Source organism: Urocampus carinirostris, chromosome 5 (assembly GCF_059441175.1).
Source record: "Urocampus carinirostris isolate Australia breed hairy pipefish chromosome 5, RoL_Ucar_1.0, whole genome shotgun sequence".
NCBI classification, from domain to species: domain Eukaryota; kingdom Metazoa; phylum Chordata; class Actinopteri; order Syngnathiformes; family Syngnathidae; genus Urocampus; species Urocampus carinirostris.
The window spans coordinates 16,955,233-16,981,808 of record NC_142353.1 but is presented as its reverse complement, the minus strand read 5'-3'; the positions used below and the strand labels follow the sequence as shown (position 1 = coordinate 16,981,808).

At 39.9% G+C, this 26,576-nt stretch overlaps 1 protein-coding gene, 1 long non-coding RNA gene and 1 other non-coding gene across 3 annotated transcripts in view; 2 read left to right on the top strand and 1 right to left on the bottom strand.

Moving 5' to 3' along the window:
- The window catches only part of sv2ca (synaptic vesicle glycoprotein 2Ca), a 60,118-nt gene extending 36,047 nt beyond the window's left edge, over positions 1 to 24,071 (bottom strand). The window contains exons 1-2 of the mRNA XM_088336008.1: positions 23,905 to 24,071; positions 3,542 to 4,220 (exon numbers count right to left, since the gene is read on the bottom strand). Coding sequence (XP_088192134.1) covers positions 3,542 to 4,142 — 601 coding nt within the window. The 5' untranslated portion in view covers positions 4,143 to 4,220; positions 23,905 to 24,071. The remainder of the gene's footprint in view (positions 1 to 3,541; positions 4,221 to 23,904) is intronic.
- On the top strand, positions 8,950 to 9,031 carry trnal-aag (transfer RNA leucine (anticodon AAG)). The gene has a single exon. It is a non-coding gene; the product is annotated as a tRNA-Leu (tRNA).
- A 90-nt stretch (positions 24,072 to 24,161) lies between the features above and the next one.
- LOC148365616 (uncharacterized) lies at positions 24,162 to 26,246 on the top strand. The gene is made up of 3 exons (XR_015850418.1): positions 24,162 to 24,396; positions 24,632 to 24,767; positions 24,855 to 26,246. It is a non-coding gene; the product is annotated as an uncharacterized LOC148365616 (long non-coding RNA).
- Positions 26,247 to 26,576: the final 330 nt, after the last annotated feature.

The window sequence follows — 26,576 nt, the reverse complement described above, 5'->3', positions numbered from 1 at the left end:
CGGACGGCAGTAAACCGTAGTAAACAGTGGGTATGGCCAGTAAACAGTAGACAACAACAACACCAAGAAAAACGATTCAACACCATTGACAATGAATAGTCAAACAAATATTGTTCATCCTATATATATAAAAAGCACAAGAAAGAGTACTAACTACGGTGACCCAAAGTGACCAAAAAGCAATATTTTTCTTCTCATTATTTGCAGTATTTTTATAAGGTAAAAAACAGGGCGGGGAAGAAAGAGAAAGAGAAAAGAAAGGAGATAGGAAATGAAAAAGAAGGACAAAATAAAGAAAGAGGATAGAAACAAGTAAAACGGAAAAATGAAGAAAAAATGACGAAAAAAGGAAAGGAAACCCTGAAGAAAAAATGCCAGAAATTGCATTAGCATATATGGATAGGAGACTTATGTGGATGTTTACATGTTAAAAGGACAGAGTGTAATGTTCACTGTCTCCTACTTGTACAAAAAATATTTTATTTAGTAATAAAAAAACTGATTTAAATACTAGGAAAAATACATTAACTATGATACATGTTACTTTCTATTAAAAAAATCAACTCAAGTTATGTTTATTATTAATCACAAGACGGCTCAAAGGCCTGCACACGACACAAACTGTTAAAGAATACAGACTATTATGACACCATCCCCTGATCTAAAACCTGCACGAGGGCAAGGAAAAACTCAAAAACCTCAGCATGAAGAAAATTAAGAAACCTTGAGAAGGGACCGCACATGAGGTAATCCAACTTCCAGGATGACCAGGCTGCAATGGATGTTGAAGCATCAATACACTGACACTGTCAACATGAAACACAGGTCATTGATAAGCTATAGTTCGAGAAATTTGTGTTTCTTTTACCAGGGAATCCCCACTTAGGTCTCTGCCGTGTTTGTCCAGAGGGATTTCGCCATGGTATGCTCTGAGGGGCTTTAACTAAACATCAACATATCCTCGATGTACAAATATCTAAAGCTCGTTTGGTTTGCCACTCCAGTAAAATGACACAGTGAGTCATTCTCTGTACACAACATTGTGATGATGGATTACACCTACAGGCAACAGGACTTCTATGGCTCTTGTGCAGCCTCCTAATCCTGATCCATTTTCATGTTACACAAATGGAGGCTGAAGCATAACATGCTTGCAAACCAAATTTACAGGTGGTACCTTCTATTTCTTGACACACGGGCTCACAGATCGAAGTGAAGATTCCGATGCAGTAATCCCTCGCTCTGTTACTTTTCACGATGTTTCCTCTTTGGAGATATTCATTATGCATTGGATTCTGCATTCTGTTTGGCAAAACAGATACTCTGCCCCTTTTCTCCCTGTGTCTGCCTGTGTGTCAATAGCATTGCGTGCTAAGTGTCTATGCAAACAGCCTGAAGAACCTATATTTTTGAAGTTTCTCTTAAAGCCATCATGTCAAACTAAACATTTTGGACTAACAAAAGCACCAAAAGGCTTTTTATCACCAACAAAAATGGACCTCTCTATATGCTCTCATGATGGTGACGAAACAAAAGGATAGGGTCCTGAGATAAAAACGTCAATGCAATACAATACAGGAGAAAGGTTTTTTTTTTATTATAATTTGACATAACTTACGTTATCTGAAGCCATCTCATTGGTTCCCTGTCCCTTTTTATAGCCCAGTCCTGTCACTCTCCGGTTGTCAGTCCCTCTACCACTGTTATTACGAGGCAAGCTTTTTTGACTCTGACTCCCGCCTGTCCCGTTTTTGCACCTGTTTTTGCACCTGTCTGTTCCTGATCTGCGACCCGTTTTTTGATCCCGACAACGTCTGCTCTCCCGTCCCGGCCTACGACCCGTTTTTGATCCCGACCATGATTTTTGCTCTCCTGTCCTGGCTATTAACCTGTTCCTGACACCGCCATCTCTTGCTACGGAAGATCCACTTCCGTATTCGGATCACGATCCGATTGCGAGAGCAACTTGCTTCCCGCGTCCAGCGAGCACCGGATCGCGGGCGCTGCCCTTCCGCTTTCAATTCAATAAACTTGTGGTTAACGCTATGCATTTGGGTCCTTATTCTGTTCTGGTCATAATAGTTTGTTATTTGGTTTTAATGGATGGTAGAGTATTTGCTAAATAAATGTGTCCACTTTGCGACTTTTGACTATTGCAGGTCCTTTTCGGAACACAACCCATGCAAAAAACGAGGGATTACCATACTCTAGACCAGGGGTGTCAAACTCATTTTAACTCGGGGGCCACACGATAGAACAAACATTCTGTCGAGGTCCAGACTAGTAGATTAAAGAGAAAGAAAAAGAGGTAAGGAAATAAGAGAAAGTGGGAGGGAAAAGGACAGAGGGTGGGACAAAGAAAGAAAAAGAGAGAGAGGGAGAGAGCGTAAGAAACAAAAGAAAGGAGGGGGAAAGAAAAGCGAGAGGAAGAAAGAAATCCAAAGAGAAATAGAAAGACAGAAGGAGAGAAAAAAGAAAAGAAAGCGCAAAGGGTATGAAGAGAGAAAGAAAAAAGAGAGATAAGGAAAAAAGGAAGCTAGAGCAAAAGAAGTTAAAAGACACAGAGAGAGAACGAGACAAAGAGCAACAAAGGAAGAGAAAAAGAGAGACACAGAGAGAGAAAGAGACAGAGACAGAGTGGGAGAAAAGGGGTGGAAAAGAAGGAGAGAGAGAGAGAGAGAGAGAGAGAGAGAGAGAGAGAGAGAGAGAGAGAGAGAGAGAGAGAGAGAGAGAGAGAGAGAGAGAGAGAAATAAATACAAGTACAGTGTCTTTGTTCGAGGCACCTGGCTTTGGCAACATCAAGTTGACATATTTCAACCTGCAGCTTGTTTTTCTCTTGCGCTTCTCTGTGTGTTGTCTCGCGGGCCGGATTCAATCTCTTAGCGGGCCTGATCTGGCCCGCGGGCCGCCTGTTTGACACCTGTGCTCTAGACCAAATTGAAAGACAGGACTGGTTGCCAAGGAGGTTTTGATCTGAAAACTGTTCACAGGCATGTATTCATCCTATACATTATTGACGTCCATCCATCCACATTATCTTCCCTTATTTTGGGTTGGATCACAGCCTCACAGCCACAGACCCCCCTATCCCCAGCCACTTCATTCAGCTCATCTGACAGGATCCTGAGGCGTTCCCAGGCCAGCCTAGAGACATAGTTTCTCCAGCTTGTCCATGGCCGTCCCCTTGGCCTCCTGCTGGTGGGGCATCCCCAGAACACCTCCCGCGGGAGGCATTCGGGAGGCATCTAAGCTGGCACCTCTCAATGCAGAGGAGCAAAGGCCCCTCCCGAATGACCAAGCCTCTTACCTTATCTCTAAGGGAGAGCCCAGCCACCCTAAGGAGGAAACTCTTTTCAGCCGCTTGTATGCTGAGTGTTCTTTCAGTCTTGTCCCACAGTTCATGACCATACTAAATGTCAGAAATTGTACTAAACTAATGTCTCCTTTAATTATGCAATACGGGCCAACTGCAATTTATAATCTGGAGCGATTTGAAAGAACTAGTTTTGCACAGGTAAAACACATAACAACTTGACTCACCTAACCATCCTGAGCTGGAGTCAGGTGCACACATGTCCGTCTCGGCGCTCGGAAGCACGAAGCCCACCACGAATACCTCGACCCCATCTGACATGAGGGCCAGTCCTAGAACAAGGAACAGTTGCCACTGGAACCTCCCGTGGCCGCACTCTTGCATGATGAGCTCGTACTGCTGCGCCAGCTCCTCCTCATCTGCCTGTCGCTCCTGTTCCAGCTCCTTCCTGTCCCTCGTGGCGTCTGACACCGGTTGCCCGAGGGCCAGTTGGCCCTCCTTGTGCTTCCCGTTTCCGGCAGAGGGAACCCCTTGGTACTCGCCTTCGTAGATCTCGTCCTCGTCGTCGTGGCCCTCGGTAGCATCGCTGGAGCCCTCGTCGTTTTCACGGTAAGTTTCTCCGTCTCTCCTCGGCGGGTTCCTGTAGAAATCATCGTCGTCTTCGCCTGCGTCGTCTTCGAATCGCGAGTAGTTGTGGTGGGATGAATATTCGTCTGCGGCCCGGTCCACTACCTTTGTGACCTTCTTTGCTGCCTGCCGTTTTGCTTCTTTGACTATATCCTTGGCCCCTTTAACCAGGGAAGTCCTGTTATTGTAGGTGTCCTCCATTCTGGCTTAACCAGTTGGCGTTCAGGGAAAATGAAAATGACAGGTGGGTTTACACTGGAAGTGGTAAATGTACTTGATCTGAAAAAAAAGCAGAAACAAAACCCATTAGTGTGTGGGCAAGTACAAGACAAAATTGTACAAAAATTACGCTATGGGGTGCACTGGATTATAAGGGGTTATGTATTTTTCATATGTAAGGTGCACTGGACTGTAAGGCACATGAAATTGAGACTTCAGTAGGGGTTACCGTGTGTATACAGTTAGAAAAAAAGTATTTGAACACCCTGCTATTTTGCTATTTCTCCCACTTGGAAATCATGGGGGGGACTGAAATTTTCATCGTAGAGGCATGTCCACTGCGAGAGAGATAAATTAAAAAGAAAAATCCAGAAACCACAATGCATGATTTTTTAACTATTTATTTTTGTGATAGAGCTGCAAATAAGTAGTTGAACACCTGTGTATCATCTGGAATTCTGACCCTGAAAGACGATGTCAGTCTGCCCATTAGATGTCCACCTGCACTCCATATGTCATCCTGAAATCGATGCACCTAGTCAATGACCTGAAAAGAGCTGGGACCACCGTTTCCAAGGTTACTGTGGGTAATACACTAAGACGTCATGATTTGAAATCATGCATGGCATGAAAGGTTCCCCTGCTTAAACGAGCACATGTTAAGGCTCGTCTTAAGTTTGCATACGACCATTTGGATGATACAGAGGAGTCTTGGGGGAAATATTTGTGGTCAGATGAGACCAAAATAGAACTTTTTGGTCATAATTCCCTTAAGCATGTTTGGAGGAAGAAGAATGAAGAGTACAATCCTAAGAACACCAACCCTACTGTGAAGCATGGGGGTGGTAGCATCATGCTTCGGGGGTATTTTTCTGCACGTGGGACGGGGCGAGTGCAGTGCATTAAAGAGAGGATGATTGGGGATTTTGGGGAACAACCTCCTTCCCTCAGTCAGGGCATTGAAGATGGGTCTTGGCTGGGTCTTCCAACATGACAATGACCCAAAGCACACCGCCAGGAAAACCAAGGAGTGGCTCTGTAAGAAGCATATCATGGTTCTAGCATGGGCAAGCCAGTCTCCAGACCTGAACCCCAATCGAAAATCTTTGGAGGGAGCACATTCACTTTGTTTTTCAGCGACAGCCCAGAAACCTGACCGATCTAGAGAAGATCTGTGTGGAGGAGTGGGCCAATATCCCTCCTGCAATGTGTGAAAAACTACCGGGAACGTTTGACCTCTGTAATAGCAAACAAAGTCTACTGTACCAAATATTAACATTCATTTTCTCAGGTATTTAAATACTTATTTTCAGCTATAGCCCACAAATACATTGTTAAAAAAATCATGCATTTTGATTTCTGATTTTTTTTTTTTTTTTATCACTCTCACAGTGGACATGCACCTACGATGAAAATCTAAGACCCCTCCGTGATTTCTAAGTAGGAGGAATAGCAAAATAGAGTGTTCAAATACTTATTTTCTTCACTGTATGTGTATAACCGTTGTTCTCTTTATCCACTTTTGATCCGTATTAATGCAATGATTGATCAGTTGTCGCTGAAATATAACGCAAAACAGTGTATCCAAAGGGAATCAGACTTAAGTAGTGGTGGTGAGAGCGCCAACACTTTGCTCCTAGACCATCAGTGGTTTAAATGACATCTGAAAAGGCATGAGACATAATCTCGTTATCACACTATTTGTGCCAAACACACTGCAAAGAGCATTCTCATAGGGTACATAACCTTTTTCTAAGGTGAGAGCTACTTTCTGTTAGCAGATAGGGTAGCCAGTTTTGTATGCGTTTCTGAAATAACAACGTATTTTTTTACAATGTTGTTCTCATGTTATTTACAGGTTAACGATTGGAATTAGGATTAAAAAGACTCAGTCACCACTTTAACAATCATTTAACTAGAAAATCCAAATTTTTTCAGAACAGGTCCACGTGCACCTATGCTGTCCTTAGGGTCTCTCCACTTCACCTGTGCGTCAATAATGTTGCGGTTTAATATGTATGTGTACGTACGTAAAATAACTTGTACAGTATTTTGTCGAATAACTTTCCGTTTCCGCCATTTTCTAACATTTGTTGTGGAAGAAGTGGAAAGACTGTTTAACAAATCAGAGTGCACTATGCAAATCAGTGTTTGTGGCACCGTGTGTAAAATAGTGTGATACTAGGATAAGCCCTAATGCCTTTTCATGTGTCAGCATCTGTACCACTGGTGGTCTAGTGGAAAACTATCGGTGCCCTCACGTTACATCTAATGTTTGCGGTTGAGGTCGGCGATGTTTATAGTTTTGATCAATCATTGCAGACCATGAAACCTTGCATGGTAATGGATACCGATAGTTACTGTTTCCATTTCCGAACGTATCCACGGTATATACGTAAGGCGCACTCCCAATTTTCGGGGCAATTTTAGATTTTTAGTTGCGCCTTATAGTCTGGAAAATATCGTAATAACGAATGTTAGCAGATCCACGATTTCTGCTCCATATTTCACATAGATACACATCTGTGACAAACCCCATACCAAACCAGTGGTATCACCATCCCCAAGGACTTCAAATCATTTGAAGACAATGTTTTGTATTGATTTTCCTAAAGTATCCAGGATTGTTCATTATTTCATTTCTGAAATCTGAGTCAGCAGGGCCTGTGGCATTCAAGTAAATGAATTAAAATCAATACACCAACAACAAAGAAACTACTATATATGGAGTGACATTGAGATACAGGCAATGGGTTGTTGGGTGGGTTGCCACATCATGTCACCAAATCATAAAACAACAAAATAAAACTTATATAAACCTTAGTTCTCGTACCACCCAACTATGACTATAATATCTTTTGTCTGCTTAACACAATAAATTTTGCCGTTGTTCAATTCTCTACATTAAGGGTCTCAAACCCACAGCCCAGGGACCAATCGTGGCCTGCGGGATGACATTTAGAGGCCCCGACCAATTATAAAAGTTTAAAAGGACAGTGCATGTTGTTAAGAGCCGCCTGATGGTAAAAATAAATAAAGTAATAGATATTGATGTAAAAATGGGCAAAAATGTATGAACTATGACATAAATGTCCGTGTTTTTAAAGGTTAGGTTGAGAAATATGCATTTATTTGACATAGTATGAGCAAATTGTCTGTCATCTTGCTACTGAAGACACCCCAAAAAAAAAACCAAAAACATTTTTTGTTTATTTTTCCCCCCTTTCTTCACTTTTTCTGTCATGATTACTGATGCGAGGCACCTAAGCCTGCTCCTTTGGCGCCAACTGCCTCAGACGCTGATTGGCTACCTGTCACTTTTCATACCCCCCGTTTTCCTGTCACCCGTTGTCAGTCTGTCTGCGCACCTCAGCTTACGCTAGGCAAGCTTTTCGACCCTGACTCTCTCCTGTTCTGATTCCCGTCTGTTTCCCAGCTCCGACCCCTTTTCTAATCTCGACTACGATTTTGCTCCCCCGTCCTGGCTACTGATCTGTTTGGTCCGCTCTCTACACCGCCATCGCTCGCCACGGAAATACCACTTCCGCGTCTGAACAACCTGCTCCCCTCAACCAGCAATCTAAGGATCGTGTATACTATTGTTTCCCTTCTTTCCAATAAAACTAAGAGAAACACACACAAGTGGGTCCTGTCTCCGTTCTGGTCTTGACATTTTCCTTTTCTCTTGCTTTTTTGTTTTTCTTCTTCGTTTTCTTATTTTTCTATTGCTTATTGTTTTTCTTTCCCTTTTGTCTTTTTTTTCTTCTTTTTTTGTGAAAGGCTGAGCAAAATAACGAGAAGGGAAATGTTGATGTTTGGCGTTTTGAGTCTCTGTAGTTTATTTTCCACCTTGTCTTTAGCACTCGCTTTCGGTTGCACGACACAATACAGCGACACTTAGTGGTCAAAAAATACACACTTCCCCTTTAATGTCAGTGCAGCCCACGCAAGTAATGGAATCATATATTACTGATCAATTGATTTTCATATTATTTCCTGTTGTTTTTTATTTTTAGATCTTATTTTGTGTAGGATTTTCTTAATATGAATCAAAAAAACAGTGGGGCATTTTTATTGGAGTTTTTCTGTGTGGAAAATATGATTCGGCTCAACCTCATCCAGATCCTAGGTCTGGTGCCGCCCCCGCCCCCTGCCCTGGTCGTTTGAGTTTGAGAGCACAGCTCTTCATATAAAGATGACCTGACCAGCATTTGTTTTGATAAATGCATCAAAGTAACTGAAAGTCTTAACTTTTACACATGTAAAGTCAAGACATGTTTATTTGTGACGCCCTTAATCACAAGGAGTCTCAAAGGGCTGCACAGACCATAGATTATTTCAAACCACAGACTATTATTACACCATCCCCTGATCTAAATCCTACATGAGGGCAAGGAAAAACTCAAAACTTTAACGTGAGGTAAATGAAGATACATTTGATGCTCTTTAGTTTTTAGAATCTTTACGCTATTTTCAAAGCTCTATGAAGTTAATTATACAATGCTCCTTTTCAAAGGTAATCCCAAATAGAAAATAGTCAAGTCAAGTCATGTTTATTTTTATAGCCGTTATTCACAAGGAGTCTCAAAGGTCTGCACAGACCACATAATATTTGTAGTGTTGAGTATGTGTCTGGCATCTCATTGCCTTGCACTCTCAATCGTAACCGTGAGAAATGAATTGAAGTTTAATTCTGCCTGATAAAAAATTAGGTATTCACAAAGAGAGCAAGTTTGAAAATATTGGATACACGGCCGATTCTGAATAAATACTGTTGCTACATAAGAGTGGTAGTGTGGCCGAGCGGTCTAAGGCGCTGGATTAAGGCTCCAGTCTCTTTGGAGGCGTGGGTTCAAATCCCACCGCTGCCAAATATATTTATGATGAATATGGCAGAAATGTTTCTCAATTGAAATATAGTATAGTAGTTTTTGAGTAAAGAATTATGAAATTCTGTAACCATACACGCCGTCTTATTGTTGAGTGAGGGGTATATAGGAAACATATTTCAAAATGGCAAATCCCATTAACACAACATGTGAGGCAGTTCCAAAACAGACGGCGATTGTAGTGAACAGCGATTACATACAACTCATATTGATTTTGTTTACTCTGTCGCTGGGGGCCTTGTGACTGTTTTGTCAGAGTTGCGTCCCGCGACCTACAAAAGCTGTGTGGGATAAGTTTACCTGCCGCTGTTAAAGCGTGCTTTCCTTCTTTGCCTTCACTACTGTTTAGATGAGCCATTGCGGCTTTTGGTTTGTGTTTTTGTGCCATGTTTGTTGCGGTTTTGGCTTGCTCGCTCCCCGTTAGTGTGGGGCCTGCCGAGGGCTTTCCTGTTTTGTTTGCTCCTGGTTGGCACTCACTGGTTGCTTACCGTGTGTTGTTTGGCCAGCTAGCCTGGTGTTATCCCCATCTTAACCATGTCCCCGGATTTACGTTTATCGCCATAACCGATGCTGCTCTTTGTTTTTGGTCCTTGGTTAGACTGACTGTTCACTGCGTATTTTTTGGTCAGCCAGCCTCGCCTTCTTTTTGTTGGCGTTGTGTTGTTTGCTCCCGGTTTGCCCCCGCCTGCGGCTCTTCGTAATTTTTTCGGCCAGCCCACCCATTTTGGTCTGCTTGCCCTTTGTTGTACCATTATTGCATTCACCTACAATACAACACCTAGGCATTTTCGACAAAAACTACCACAACTTTGCTTAAAACACACTTAAACTCTTCGACCAATTAACCTTTTTACCAGTATTGTAACTAGGTTGCCTGGGAGCTACCGTAGTAGTTTTCCGATTACGCTAAGGATGACAAAGACAAAACATGCTGTCTTCACTATTTTCTAAAAAAAATAATTGCAGTATAGCGATGAAATAGATATATATTTTATACAAAAAACACAAGCACTGTATACTCACATTTTCCATGTGTAAGAATTTGGGAATACCCTTAAGAGAAGAGCTTTTTTTTGTATATTTACGGTGAATTGACATAAAATTTGAATTATCTCTGGACTGACTTAAGAGTAGGGCAGGGAGACGAGAGCTGTCCAGAGCGTCTCAGGGCTGTTGGCCACAACCTCTAATGAACACTGAAGCCTTGTCAGGAGAGCACAAATCACAGGGCCAGCTCCAGCTCCCATAATGCAATTTTACTGGACAAAATGACACTGCTGATTCAAGGTGACTCCACTAATATCTTTGGCTCATTGGATGACTTCTGTGGTTATGAGCAGGGACCAAAAATGTCTTATAACGCAGCCACTGGCATCGGGCCTGGTTTGAATTTTGCATTTAATCAAATGCTTTGGCAAACGATTTGGTGCTATTTACCCATTAAAGAATTTGTGTGGTAACTTAAAAGGACACTGTTTAATATTGGACCAAAACAAGTCCAAGAAAGCACAAGGAAGAATACTAACTATGGAGACTCAGAGTGGCCAAACTTTACCATTTTTCTTAATTTTTCTTTGCCCTGCATTTTGCTTTTTGCTAATTAAAATTGAAAAAAAAGAAACAAGACAAAAAAGCAGAAAAATATAAAGAGGGAAGGAGGAAAAAAAATAATTAAAAAAAGGGAAAAAGAAACAAAAAAGAGAAGAAAAAGGAAAGGTAAAACAGGAATAAAGGAAAAAAGAAAAAGCCAATGAAAAGAAAAAAAACAACAAAATAACAGAAAGAAAAGACAATAAAAAGAAAAAAGGAAAAACAAAAGGAAAAAGGAAAATGGAAGAATAAAGACAGGCTTGTGTTTTTTCTGATTTAAAATAAATAAATAATGATGATGATAATTATCATTATTGTTATTTATGATTATTATTGTTGTTGTTATTATTAGTATTTATTTTTATTTTTTAAATTATCATCATCATTATTATTATTATCATTATTATTATTATTATTACAAAAAGCTTTTTATAAAGTGAAAGAAGATTTGTTTTAAATGATTCATTTTAAGAAAAAAAGTCATTGTAAAATACTATTCAGAGATTTAAACAGTGTATAAAAGACATAATTTTGGAAGCATATAATATTTTAGTTTTATTTGTAGCAGAGAGCGGAAAATTGGTTATCCCCGTTGCCCAATATCTGTATTATTATGTTGCAAAGTCACCTGTAACAAATTTTGTTGGAAGATGATGTCTGAGCCTACTCTGCAAAACAAATGAACAAAAAACAAATAAATTAATTGATAATAAGAAAAATGAAACATAAAGAATATAGAATATAGGTCGGAAGAAAGAAAAAAGAAACACCTATCATGGCCAAATAGAATCAATCATTCTTTCATTCATTGCTCGAGTCCTACTCAAAAGATGAAATCCAGTGTGACTCATGTATTTTGCAAATCCACAGATATACCTGCAAAGTTACATAAGCGTTTTAATCTTGCATTTATCAAGACATGATTTTTTTTTTATCTTGAGTGAACCGTCAATATATTTGTTTATTTTAAAGCCACTGTGTGTAATATTTGACCACTAGATGCCACTGTTGTCTATTGCGAAAACCAATGCCACAGCAAGCAGCAAGACGGCACACAAACATGGCTACTTCTAGGTAGGGATTCCACCATTTAAGAGAAATACAAATTCCTCAACGTGCGATTTATTTTACAAAAAATAAGATTGGTATGATAGTTCATGTATTTTTGCCGAGTACTCAAATCAATGTTGTAGTTTTTTTTATGGAATGAAAGTTTTGTACTATTTGTACTAGGAGTCACTAAATATTACACACTGTCCCTTTAACAATAGTTCTGTTTTTGGGACAAATTTCTCCCAATGGGTAGAAATATATAAAAAAAGTAGCTCACAAGTTCTTCAGATTACGATTTACCACCTTATTTTTTTACATGGCTCATAAAAGAGTTCATAAATGATCCGTAATCATTACACTAATATGCATTTCATTTCAGTGCCCTGTTTAGGTGCAGCATGCACCTGTCCTCTTGGGAAAGCCCGCGGGGGTTGTTAATGCTTAATGGGACAATGCCATACAAACTATAATCAGCTGCCGTTAACTATAAGGGAAGAAGAAATGCAATGGCGAAGCCAAGCCGGCAGAGGGCAGCTGTGTTGAGAAACATGGCAAAATGTCAAGCATTCACAAGCACTTCACCCAAAATACAGGCACATTTCAAACCTTGAAAACAAAACATTACAATTCAAGCAATTTTTTATGCACCCGTACAAACCGTGAAAAAAGAAAGAAGACAAAAAGAAAAAAGGAAAAAAAAGAAAACAAATGAGAAAACAAAAGGGGGAAAAGCCTCAGCTTCCATCTGAAAAGCAAATGAATCATCTTTAAAAATCTAATCTGTGAAGTCTACTCTTCACTCTAACATCCATGAACCATGACTGCCATCTTGCATACATTGATCCAAGATGAAGCCATGTTGCTTAAACAAACTGCTCTTTTTTTCCCTTTTGAGTCTATGCACATTGACAAGCGGTCCCAAAGCGCTCCTGGTGGTGTCTGCCTGTCAAGAAATCAATGGAGTGCATGGTGAGGTGTGCTGTCATGCATGATGAAGCTCAGAAGACACCAGAGCTTGCAGGAGACCACCTGATTGCCGATGTAGAAGACGCCGACTGAGAAACAGCAACACCAGCAATCACAATCAAACTTACACTTCCAAACAAGACAACACAAGTGCAGATTTGCCATCTTTCAAGTGGTCGCCTTGTATTCCAACAACAAAGGGACACCGGTCCACCGTTTTTATTCATTTACTGTACAGTACACCGGTGTTGGGACTAACACGTTACAAAGGAAACCTTATAACTCTTCTGTTGTTATTTTATGGTGTTTTAGTGTGTGGTTCTACAACTTGCTAAGCTATCCCCAAACTTTTTTTCAATTTGGCTCAGAACCTGTAGTCCTCCTCCGCACAATTATGCAAATATGTTGCAAATTATTCCCTGCGCCTGGAAATTGAGAAATTTAGACTTAAAGTTGACCCATCTGGCTTTTTTTTTCCTGTAGTGCTGTGACAGCACTGAAGGAACACAACACAAAATGGCAAATTCCATTAACACAACATGTGAAGCCAGCTTCGAAACAGACAGCTATTGTACTGCTCATTTCTGCTTGAAGGTAGACAATTGTTCTGTTCTGTCTCCATGTGTCGCTGTTGGTGTAATTTTCTCCAGGCTAGCCTTCCGTTAGCGTCACGGATGCCGATGGCTTTCCTGTCTTGTTTGCTCCTGGTTGCAGCTTGTTGGCTGTCCACCGTGTGTTGTGTGGCCGGCTACCTTGGTGTTAGTGCCGTTTTAGCCACGTCCCTTGGTTTATTCCCAGCCAGGGAATAAGCCGGCTTTGCGTTTATCAGAATAGCTGTTGCCGCTCTTTGTTGTCGGTTACCAGTTAACCTAGCTGCTCACTATGTCAGACGGAAGGAAGACTGAGATCACTTGCACTCGTTTCTTGGTTTTTATTGGAAGGAAGGAATGACAAGGCGTGATTCTTCGATCCAGTGTTTGACGGACTGACAAAGCTTTACAGGAGGGTGAAGGCTTGGCGGGAATGGTCGTGGACAGGCGTAATCGTCGTGTTGTTGGTCGGGGCTGGAGAAGAAGGGCGTCGTCGTGTTCGGAAGAGTGATCAGGAGTCAGACGGGCAGGGCAGATCGCAGGCAAATTCGGAAACGGGTCGACAACGGAGATCAAGTAGAGGAAAACAGGAGGCAGGCAAAGAGTCGGAGGTACGGGCTTTCTGAGCAGATGGCAACAGGTAGCATAGTACAATCAGACAGCTTTTTTCCAGAAGCTGAGGATTTAAATGGACAGGGTGCGCCAATCAGCTGTCCTGGCTGTTGGCGCCAAATCCTGAGCACAGGTGTTCCCAATCCGGGTGAGTTTTTCCACAGGTTGGCTTACACGTTTTCTTATATTTTTTTGATTATGTGGCTATTTCAAAGTGGTTATTGGTGGTTGTTTTTAATTTTCTTTCTGTATGAGTTTGGTACTGGTTGTTTTCATCTCCTCACCTAATAAGATTGCATAAGTTCCAGTAAACATTGACAAACATATTATTTTCCATTTTCTCTAAAAGCCATCATGTCAACAACACTCCACAAGAGCAGCAAAAGGCAGAAAAAGATGCTTTCTGTCGCCAACAAAATTAGAGTTCTCAACCTGCTTAACTTTCTCTGGAGCCACATGCAGGTCTTTGGTGTTCCCTAGTTTTTAAAAATGTTTGATAATGGAAAATGATATGGCATCTGTAGGACAGAACCGGAAGTCAATACTTTTTTACATAATGTCCACATTGTGGCCACAAAGTATCATGTAAAGTAAAGTGGATTGTGACCCTAAACTATAGTGTTGTGCAATAAACCGGCAAGATTACTCTTAAAATTATAATTTGACAGTACAAGTTGTTTGCAAAAAAATATGTTTTAAAGTACAGTACTTTTATTTGTTAAACCAATACTTAAACCTGTAAATTGGGTTTGTTCTTGAGTAATAAATAAATAAATAAATACACAACCAAGGTTTTTACTTTGCAAGCTTTGACTATTGCAGTATGTTTTTGGAATGCAATCTTTGCGAAAATAGGTCAGAAAAATGAGTATTTATTTTACACCACAGGTGCCTCACTAAAGGAAGCTGACTTAAATGTCTGCCATCTTGCTGCTACGGGTACCCAAAAACCTCAGGCGCTCTAGTCATAAACATGTGAAGTAAAGTGGTGTGTTTTGGTCACTTGGAGTCTCCGTAGTTTATATTCTTCCTTGTGCTTTCTAGCACTCGTTCTTGGTTGCACTACACCATACAGCAACATCTAGTGGATAAATCATACAAACTGTCCCTTAAATTTAATTTTTGCGATGTTAGTTTCCAAAGCTAGCAATGCAAAAACAATTTCAATTGATACTCACATCGCATCCATTTTGAGTTGCATTTTTAAATTGCGTCTACCCTCAAATACTGTACATATACGTACGATTTATTCTCATTTTACATTCATCCATAACAATCTGGAATTCTCTTTTTTGTCATTTTTAAAGGGTCTGCCCTTTTGAAAGACATTCCCCAGCACAAACACCTGAAAGCGGGGCTGCTCTAATAATATCATCCAATTTGTAAATGGGCCGTGCTGCAAGTAATCCCATCAAAATGGAGAAGTCGCGCCCTCATCTGGAGGAGACGCTTCCACAAGGCGACGTCTTCCATTAGGAGATTTCCTCAAACAGTGACGACATTTCTCGAAACGTGTGTTTGTGTGTTGCTTTGAGTGTTGCTGGTTGAAAAGCACAAAGTGAAACATGTTGATCTAAACAGTGACATGAAACTGCGTGTCTGATTGAAAATTATCCCTGGAATGAATTATTGAACAAAAGCATTAATTATCTATCTATCTATCTATCTATCTATCTATCTATCTATCTATCTATCTATCTATCTATCTATCTATCTATCTATCTATCTATCTATCTATCTATCTATCTATCTATCTATCTATCTATCTATCTATCTATCTATCTATCTATCTATCTATCTATCTATCTATCATTTGAACAATCCGTTCAGCACACACATTGCCTTACACCCTTCACCCTCCCTCTTCTTTACATACCCCTCCTAATCTAATCTAATCTAATCTAATTTCATATAATCTAATCTAATCTCATCTAATATCATCTAATCTCATCTAATGTATTTTAATATACTATACTATACTATACTATACTATACTATACTATACTATGCTATGCTATGCTATGCTATACTATTCTATACTATACTATACTATGCTATGCTATGCTATGCTATACTATACTATACTATACTATACTATACTATACTATACTATACTATACTATACTATACTATATACGTTTGTTATGTACCAAAAAAGACCTGCAACGGTCAAAGTCTGTGAAGCAGAAACATTTATCTTTCAGATATCTGTAACATATATACAACTGTAACAAAATACCTACTATAGATCTACGAATACAAAGATAACAGAATTGCAGTTAAATGAATCAATGAATGAATGTTATTATACAAAACTCAATTCCAATGAAGTTGGGAAAGTGTGTTAATTGCAAATAAAAATTGATCCAAGTAAATTGCAAATTCTTTTCAACCCATATTTAAATGAATGCACAGCAAAGACAACATATTTATTGTCTTCACTCATAAACTTTATTGTTTTGGGAGAAAATCATCAACTCTGTAATTTGATGACAGCAACACGTGCCAAAATAGTTGGGACAGGTGTCAATAACTACTCAGAAAGTGGATGAATGGAAATCAACCAACTATTTGCAGGTGAACAGATGAATTAGCAACAGGTGAGAGTTGTTACTGGGTATAAAAAAGGGAGACCCGAACAAGCTAAGTCATTCACATGCAAGGATGGGGCGAGGTTCACCTCTTTGTGAACAACTGCGTGAGCAAATTGTTGAACAGTTTAAAAACAACATTCCTCAAAGTACAATTGCAAGGAATTTAGGGATATCATCATCTACAGTCCATAATATTGTGAAAAGGTTCAGGGAATCTGGAGAAATCACTGTGCGTAAACGGCATGGCCGTAAACCATTATTGAATGCCCGTGACCTCCGAGCCCTCAAGCGGTACTGCATTAAGAACCGACATCAATGTGTAAAGGACATCACCACATGGGCTCAGGAACACTTTGGAAAACCACTGTCAGTCAATACAGTTCGACGCTATATCCGTAAGTGTGGGTTAAAACTTTATGTTGCAAAGCGTAAGCCATTCATCAACAACATCCAGAAACGCCGCAGGGTTCTCTGGGCCCGAGCCCATCTAAAATGGACTGATACAAAGTGGAAAAGTGTTCTGTGGTCTGATGAGTCAGTTTTCCAAATTGTGTTTGGAAATTGTGGACGTCGTGTCCTCCGGTCCAAAGAAGAACAGAACCACCCAGACTGTTATGCACGCAAAGTGCAAAAGCCAGCATCTGTGATGGTATGGGGGTGCATGAGTGGCCAAGGAAAGGGTAACCTGCACATCTGTGAAGGCACCATTAATGCAGAAAAGTACATTCAGGTTTTGGAACAAAGTATGTTGCCATCCAAACAGAATCTTTACCATGGGCGCCCTTGCTTCTTCCAGCAGGATAATGCCAAGCCACACACTGCACGTCTCACGACAGCGTGGCTTCGTAGTAAGAGGGTGCGGGTGCTTGACTGGCCTGCCTGCAGTCCTGACCTGTCTCCCATTGAAAATGTGTGGCGCATTATAAAGCGCAGAATAAGACAAAGGAGACCCCGGACTGTTGAACAGCTGAAGCTGTACATAAAGCAAGAATGGGAAAGGATTCCACTATCAACGATTCAACAACTAGTCTCCTCACTTCCTAAACGTTTATTGAGTGTTATTAAAAGGAAAGGTGATGTAACACAATGGTGAAGAAGCCCCTTTCCCAACTACTTTGGCACTTGTTGCAATTATAAAATTCTAAGTTTATCATTATTTGCTCATGGAAATAAAGTTTATGAGTTTGAACATGGATAATCTTGTCTTTGTGGTGTATTCATTTAAATATGGGTTAGAAAAGGTTTGCAAGTCATTCTATTCTAATTTTACTGACATTTTAAACTTTTTCCCAACTTCAATGGAATTGACTTTTGTACAATAGTACACCGAATTCAGAGGGCATATCCTTTTAGAGTAGAAAAGAGATGTACAGAGTGGCCGTCTAGCTGTACGCTAGCTTTGGGGATCCTCAAATTGCGCAAGGTCTTGCCGACTATTAAAATACAGAAGTCCCGAATGTAGCAGTTTTCGAGAGTTGTACCTCCAGGACATCTGTTTCATGGGTAATGGATCTGGCATTGGTGAGATACAGGCTTGGCAGGGGTGGCTTGTGAGGGTTGCTACATAGCTTAGCAATAGGCCGGACCTGCTTTTGCTTCATCTCCCAATGCCGCCTGAGTCTCTTCTTTGACCTGATAATAATTCACAGAGCACTACTGGTGATCAGGATTCCTTAGAGCTTTTCTGACTTTCCAAGTCCAATTTAACTGATTATTTTGATTTCGATGTAACAAACCGCAAAAATACTAAGTGTCGCCGTGCTTCGTAGTATGTCTTGGGTGGACACAATGACTTGTGAGTTCACTCTGCTGTTTGACTGACAGCACACGCCAGCCTATCACAGTCGCGCACACAGACAATTACGCCCACCCAACACACCCTCCGCAACACGCCCGCGTGATAGTATTTGCCATGTGTAGAACACAATGCACAATGAAAATAGTATCTCAACTGCAAAAGTAAACCTTGATGCAGCAAGGAATTACTGCAATAAAACAGATTATAATGTAAAATACCGTAAAAGCCACATGCCACAAATTTAAGAATGACACTCCGATTTTTCACACATATGCATTATTATATACATTGGATCCACATATGTCATATGTAAACGCAAAAAAAAAATCAAGCCATTTGGAGAAAACAGTTATCCATGGTCAAAACCAAATAATGCTGTATCTCATAATTGTTGTCACGATACCGGAGGAAAAAGACATAATTTGTGAAGACTTTGTTTTGTTTTTTTATCACTATGAATGTACAGCAGAGATTTTTCCTTCTTTTTTTAATAATAATTTAAAACAGTGGTCACTAATGTGAAGCCTGTGTGCACTAGTTGGTCCTCAAAATAAACCTGGGTAATTTCTGGACCTGTCACTGAAAAATAACCTGTGTTAACTAACACTTTTAGATAAGGACCATTTGTTTATTAAGGTTATATTAAAAGTACCATTTAAAGGGGGACAATGTGTATTATTTAGCACTTCCTGGAGAATCACTTATTAAATAAAACCATATTGATTTGGATTATGAGAAAAAAGGGAGGGAGCTTTCATGAATGTCTGCCATCTTGTTGCTACGGGTAGCCCAAAAGACCAAAACCATTGTAAAAAGCTGTGGGAAAATAATGAGAAAACATTGCATGGATTAGTGACTTTGAGTCTGAGTAGTTTTAATTCTTCCCTCTTCTTTGTAGCACTTGTTTTTGGTTGCACTTCACAATACAGTGACATCTAGTGGTTCAATATTATGCATTGTCTCTTTACGTGTTAATTTAACACTGGTTATTTTAAGTTTGCTCAGTAATCATGTTAATTTAGCACATAAAGACTGAAATCTAAACAGAAATATGGTAATTTTATACGAATATTAAATCAACACTGGTAATTTTTCTGTGAAAATACCCCACCCGTGATGGGTCATCGGGATTTTCTAGTAAAATGTTTACGATGGAAAAGGTCTAAGGAGAGTGTTTTAAAAATGGTAGTCTCCACTTTATATCTGGAATAAGAAATTATTAACATGGCTAGTCTCTTTAGATAAATGATAACAACCATTTTTTCAAAGTTAGCCTCTTACTTATGATTATAATGAGCCAATTTTAGCACCACTCCTCATACTAAAAACCTAGTAATAACATGAAGATAACATGATAACAACATAATAACAACTGCGGCAGTAGCTCAGGAGGTAGAGCGCTCGTCTTGGGATCAAGAGATCGCAGTTCGAATTCCCGGCTCCTTCGTGTTACATGTCGACGTGTCCTTGGGTAAGCCACTGAACCCCTAATGCCCCCAATTCAGATTCAGATCTACTTTATTGTCATTCTAGTACACGTGTATACAGAACGAAATGTCGATACATCTGACCCCCACAGTTTCCTTGAATGTACAGATATAAATAAAATGTTGTATTGAGTTGGAGCATTTAGTACTAATAATATACTAAATAATTATGGCTATGTATAGTATTTTACAGTAGTGCAAATAGTGCAAGAGGAGCAGCTAACCAGATGTGCAAAATGGGCAGTCAGGTAAACAAGTCAGGTAAACAGTAACAATAACACTGTAACAATAACACTGTAAGTACAATAGTGCAGAGAAACAGATGTGCAAGGAGTGGCTAGCTATAAAGAACTGCCAGTAGTGCAATAAGGAGGTTAGCGCCTTACATGGCTGCACGGCCGCTATTGGGAAATGTGAAGCACACTGTAAAGCGCTTTGGGAAGTCTTGACTTGAAAAGCGCTATATAAATGCAGATCAGTTCATTTCATTTCATTGCAATAACACAAGTAATAGAGTAACAGTAGTCAAGTCTAGTCATCTCATCTCATCTCATTAGCTGCACCGCTTATCCTCAGTAGGGTCGCGGGGATGCTGGAGCCCATCCCAGCTATCTTCGGGCAGTGGGCAGGGGACACCCTGAGCTGGTTGCCAGCCAATCGCAGGGCACACAGGGACAGACAACTCGCTCGCTCATTCACACCTAGGGACAATTTGGACCAGCCAATCCACCTGAAATGCATGTCTTTGGACTGTGGGAGGAAACCAGAGTGCCCGGAGGAAACCCACGCAAGCACGGGGAGAACAAACTCCGCACAGGTAGCTGGATTTGAACACACACAGGAGGTTCCCAAGACTTTAGAACTGTGCCGCACACGCGCTAACCACTGCGCCGCCGTGCTGCCCAAGTCTAGTCAAGTCATGGTTATTTGTATAGCCCTTAATCACAAAGAGGGTCAAAGGGCTGCACAGACCACAGATTATTGCAAACCACAGACTATTATTACACCATCACCCAATCTAAAACCTACATGAGGGCAAGGAAAAACTCAAAGACCTCAACATGAGGAAAATGAAGAAACCTTGAGAAGGGACCGCGCATGTAGTTATTTAGAAATGTATTTAAAACCCTTTGCACTGGTAAGTAAAAGTAAAGTAGCTCTCAGCTTCAAAAGTGTTGGTGATCCTTGATTCAAGCAAACGTCTTGGTGCTTATATAATATAATAAGGCTATACCACCTCAGATTTTGGATGAAGGACATGTTGATGCAGGGAATATAAACAATCAATTTATTTTATTGAAGTTTAAAAATTGTGAAGCATCTTTGGTAGGCAACGTTCTGATTGATAGAAATGATGTACAACATTTGCAAAAGGCGAGATATTAGGGTATGAAGTTTGAGGATGGATATTCGGTTCCAAAAAGTTGTTTTTAGAACAGAACTTTATTTCTTCTTTTGGAAAATTCTTAAACGGCATAACCAATAGATGTTTTAGTTTTTTTTGCATTATTTTAGTATCTAACAAGGGTGGCTGAGTGGTGAGCGTGTCTGCAGCAGAGTTCCAGGGTTATGGGTTCAAATACAGCTACCAGTCTTCTGGTGCGGAGTTTGCATGTTCTCCGCGTGCCTGATTGGGTTTCCTCCCACATTCCAAAAACATACATAGTGACTCCAAATTGTTCCTTCGTGTGAACGAATGAGTGAGTTGTCTGTCTCTGTGTGCTCTGCGACTGGCTGGCAACCAGTTCAGGGTGTTCCCTGCCCACTGCTTGAAGATGCTGTGATGGGCTCCTGCACCCCCACAGCCCTACTAAGGATAAGCGGTGCACATAATTGGTAGATGAATGGATGATATCCAACAAATACTAACACTATTCTTTAATACATAAATAAGGCATCATTGTGTAGTATGCTGGGTGCACGGCAGAGAACGGGAAAACATACAGAGAGTAAACTCACAGTCCAAAAGATCATTGGATGCTCTCTGTCCAGTTTAGAGTACTCTGTGATACCATAGCACAGCCATTAACATTATAAAAGACACTTCCCACCCCGACCACCACTTCTTTGACCTGATGCCGTCTGGTAGGCCCTACAGATCTCTCCAAAAAATTGACAAATGGCTCAGGGACAGCGTATATCCCAGGGCCATCACCACCCTAAACAAGCACGCATATGTGTCAACAATTTCACTTTTTGGGTTTCTTTCTTTTTTTTTGCTGCTAAATGTTATTGAACCATTTTTCATTGCACTATTGTCACAATGAACTATTCTATTTAATTCACAAATATTGCACTACTATTAAAACTTAGGCCAGTATCTAAGCACTATGTTGTTATTTTTTTCTGCCTTTTGTCCTGATGGTCTTTTTTCTCTTTATCGTCATCATTACATGTTTACCCTGGAGTGCCAAGTCCAATCTCCTTGCCTACAATGTTACACGACGTTGATATCAATGACGTAAATAAATACAATTCGATTCAATTCACTTCAAATAATTATGTAGAACTACAGCACAAAAGCTTCACTTTGCAGCATAAGACATTTAATCACCAACCTTTTTAAAGTTGAGTATCAGAGCAACGGTACAACTCTGAAATTCCCAAAAGTATAACCAATAAATGTTTTTGCATCATTTTGGTATTAAACCAAAAGCAACACCATTTTTTAAAATAAATTATTCTGTATAACTGTGAATTCAAAACCTCTCTTTGCAGCATAATCTTTATATTACTTGAGAAAGACTCTGCCACAGGTTTCCAGTTCAGCGCTTGCGAGCCTGTCAATCGTTTATTGCCTCACGCGGTGCCATTCAGTGAGTCAGTACCCCGCTCTCACATCCTTTCCTCTTTTTGCCAGAGTGCTCCGAATGCCCCGGGGTAAGTGGCTACATTTCTCTACAGCCTGTAAATGCACCGTCTACAAACCCAAAACCTACTTTCTTGCATTCTCCTTCGATGTTGCCCATTATTTTTTGCACTTTATAAGATATGCACCTTCATATTTGCAGGTCTATACCATGCATTTGGATGTATTTTTGTTTATTGTTTGTTGATTTTATTGCTAATTTGATTTTATTGTTTTATATTGCAGAATATTCTGTTGTTTTCTGCACTATTTTTCTGTTTGACCAAAACTTCAATAAATGAAGAAATTAAAAATGTGTGTTTATTTCTTTAAAAATCTGATTAACCAATTAATCGCAAAAAATAATTGACGTATTTATGGATTATTTAAAAAAAAAAAAATCATAAATCGCAGCCCTAATTCATATAACTTTGCCCTTTGAATGACTTCCTCAAGCTGTTCTTCTTGTTTTGTTTAAAAAAAAAACAATTCCCTGCAAAAACATAATGGCTGCAAGATGCACTAAAAAAAATTTCAACAAAAAGGGCATATTTTCTTTTTGGACTATAAACACACGACCAGAGATTAAATGTAGGGGAAAATGGCCCTTGCATTCCAACCAGAGGAACACCCTCGGGTGAGTGATTTCATGCAGAGAATTTATTACATTTGTCAGTTGTGGTGGTGTTAAAAATCCTCTCAATTTGTTTGTGGATAGATAATCCTATATGTCAGGGGTTTCAAATGGATGAAAGGGCCAAATAAAAAAATAAGCCACAAACTGACTTTATTTGTCAGAGTGCATTGGGACAGGCGGCTATACTTCTCTACAGCCTGTAAATACGCCGTCATCAAACCCAAAATCTACTTTTATCAGTATGTCGGTCTCCTGGATATCTCAACAGATGAACAGAAACACAATAAAAACTCATTGGAAAATGCTTCCATTCACAGTCTGTCTCATTTCAAGCACATCCCAGAATCAGGGTCACCCTATATAATGAAGTAAGTTTTTAACAAAGGTGAAAAAAACCCACAGTAAAGGAACTAATCGTGTCAATAATTTAATTGAATTTGAAACTGTAGCCCACTAAGAAAATTAGCGACAGTTGCATCACCAATAGTTATCAAGCAACTTTGAAATATCAATAAAATATCTTTTGTGTTAATCCATCACCAAAAGTAATATATTTTCTGTACAAAAATAACAATAAAATATTTTACTCTACTCTCTCAGATGTAAACAATCTAACACTACGACAACACTAATGGATTTTACAACTTGAGGATGTTAAAAGAAAAAAAAAACGGACTCACCGGCATTTACGGCAACAGAAGTAGATAGATCTTCTTAACACCTATTGTTGGATATCCGTTGAATAAATCTCGTGCGTATTTCTTTAACAAAGAAGTGCATCCGACATAAATGAAGTGCACAACGTGATTTCCCCCCCTCCCTGATGCAGTGCTCTCTCGCTGCAGTACTTCAGGAGAGGAGACGGCGGCAGAGCGTTGGAGGCTGGCGGGAGGGAGGGATGCGGGGATGGATGCAGGGAGGAGAACAGTCTAATCAATAATTGCATTTCATTGAGTGATGCGGGTAATTCCGTCTGATGGAACAATCTAGTTAGGTGGCTGAATGACGTGGGCAGACGCATGGCACACTAAAATAGGTCTGGGCTTGGAACTGGCACGCGTTTTATGTCAAGACTTCGGTTTTGTTTTGTTTTTTGAAGACAGTTTGTATCTCCGATTTATTTTGGCTAGAGTTTTTCATGTGTTCTTTGAGGGAATTCTTGTTATATTCAGGTATGGTACCAACAGCGACAATTATATGTGTTTAGGCGCACTTTCTGTTTTGTATTGCTAGCTAAAGTTGAGCTGAATTAGAATATCGCGACAGTAGGATCTTGAAAGAGGATTTTAATCACAGATTGTCTTGCCAGTATGCATCTAGGAAGGCAACAATGAATCAATAAAATCGATAAAAAATTGATTAGTAAAAGCGTTGGCCAAGAATTTGATCAACGATTTGTTATACCAGGCAACACGGCAGCTGCGTGGTTAGCGAGCAGACCCATGGTGCAGAGGTTCAGGGTTCACCTTCAGCTACCGCAGCCCCCCCATGTGGAGTTTGCAGGTTCTCCCCGTGCCTGCGTGGGTTTCTCCTGGACACACAGGTTTCTTCACACAATCCAAAAAGCATGCCTGTCAGGTTAATTGTCCCTAGGTGTGAGCGAGTGTGTGGTCTGTCTCTGTGTTCCCAGCGACCGGTTCAGGGTGTGCCCTGCCCACTGCCCAAAGAGAGCTGTGATGGCTCCAGCACCCCTGCGGCCCTAGTGAGGATAAGTGGCACGGAAAATGGATGGATGGATTTGTTTTGTCATGTGATTTATGCGCCACTCTTCACATTAATTTAATGCAAATAAGAATTGATTTCAATTGTTTTTATTGTCATCAATAGCAACGTATTAGTGTACACTTTGTATTCAACATGATTAGAAATGGCACTCCAGGATAAACATGTAATAAAATAAAATAAAGATGAAAGAGTATCAAGACAAAAAGCGGAAAAAATATTTATAACATAGTGCTTACAGACTGGCCTAAGTTATAGTGAAGTTATAGTGATATAAATAATTGAACTTAACAACAGTGCAATGAAAAGAAGTACAGAAACATTTAGCAGCAACAAAAAAGGAAAGACCCCTAAAAGAGTCTCAAGATATGTTTTCACAGTCTTTTGTGCTGGTTTAGGGTGGTGATGGCCCTAGGGAAGAAGCTGCCCCTGAGCTTTTTTGTCCTTATTTTATAGAACTTTTAGAACCTACCAGAGGGCAACAGGCCAAAAAGATTGTGGCCAGGGTGGCAAGAGTCTTTTATAATGTCTATAGCTCTCCTATGGACTGGGCAGAGAACGGCTGATGATCTTCTGGGCTGAGTTGAATACTGTCCGTATAATTTTCCTGTCCGCTGCTGTGCTCATATACCACTTTGATCCAGCAGATGGTGACTCAAGACCACATTTTGTTGTGCATATCAAATTGGTCAGGCGACGGACTTGTAGAAGTTCTTTAGTCCGGCAGAGGGCGCCTCGAGGCCATATTTTGATGAATGAATGAAAAAACGAATGAATGACCTTTATTGTCTTTGTAAAGGTCCAACACAATTGGAGGGCTACTAATTTCACTGCAAGTAAAATAAATTAAAAAGGTAAACATGTGCGAAAGGATAAAAACATTAAAAAATCACGAGGTCCTCTTTTTCGACAAGGTACTTGCATTCTGTTGTGACTTTTTTTTTGCACTTTATAAAAAGGTATCTCAGATATTAGTAGATGTATTTTTTTTATTGTTAAACAATTTTACAAACTACTAGGATTTTATTGTTTTTTTTTATCCTATTTTGTGCACTATTTCTCAATCTGTCCAAAACTTCAATATTTGAATAAAGTGAAGGAAATTAAAAGTCTTATTTTCAAAGTCCGATTCATAGATTAATCGAAAAAATACTCAACATCTTTATCAAGTATTAAAATAATCGCCCTATAGGCATCATTAAGTGCCCTCTCCCTTACCTGATGGACATCTACTCCATTAGATGACTTAACAGAGCTCAATGCATGATGAAAGACAAGGTTACATCCAGCAGCCCAGCTCTTTGACCCCCTGAAAGACACTAGAATTTCAAAAGTTAGCTTACCTGTCAGTGGATTTTGGAGCAATTAAACTGTAAATGTTGTGTCTTACTTCTGTGTGTTGCACACTATGTGGCAAGACAATCTCTGAATGAAAATTGAATCATCCTCCGAGCTGTTCATGTTACAGCAATTCGGTTGCAAGCCTCTTCACACAAGAAATTGCGTAACAATGCTGACAGAGTTGTCCAATAGGTGTGAATGAAAGTAAAGTTTTTCCTTTTCTCACCCCAAAAAAATCTCAAGTGTGCTAATTATGTATCTTCCTAACTGTAAAGATGTCTTATGGAGT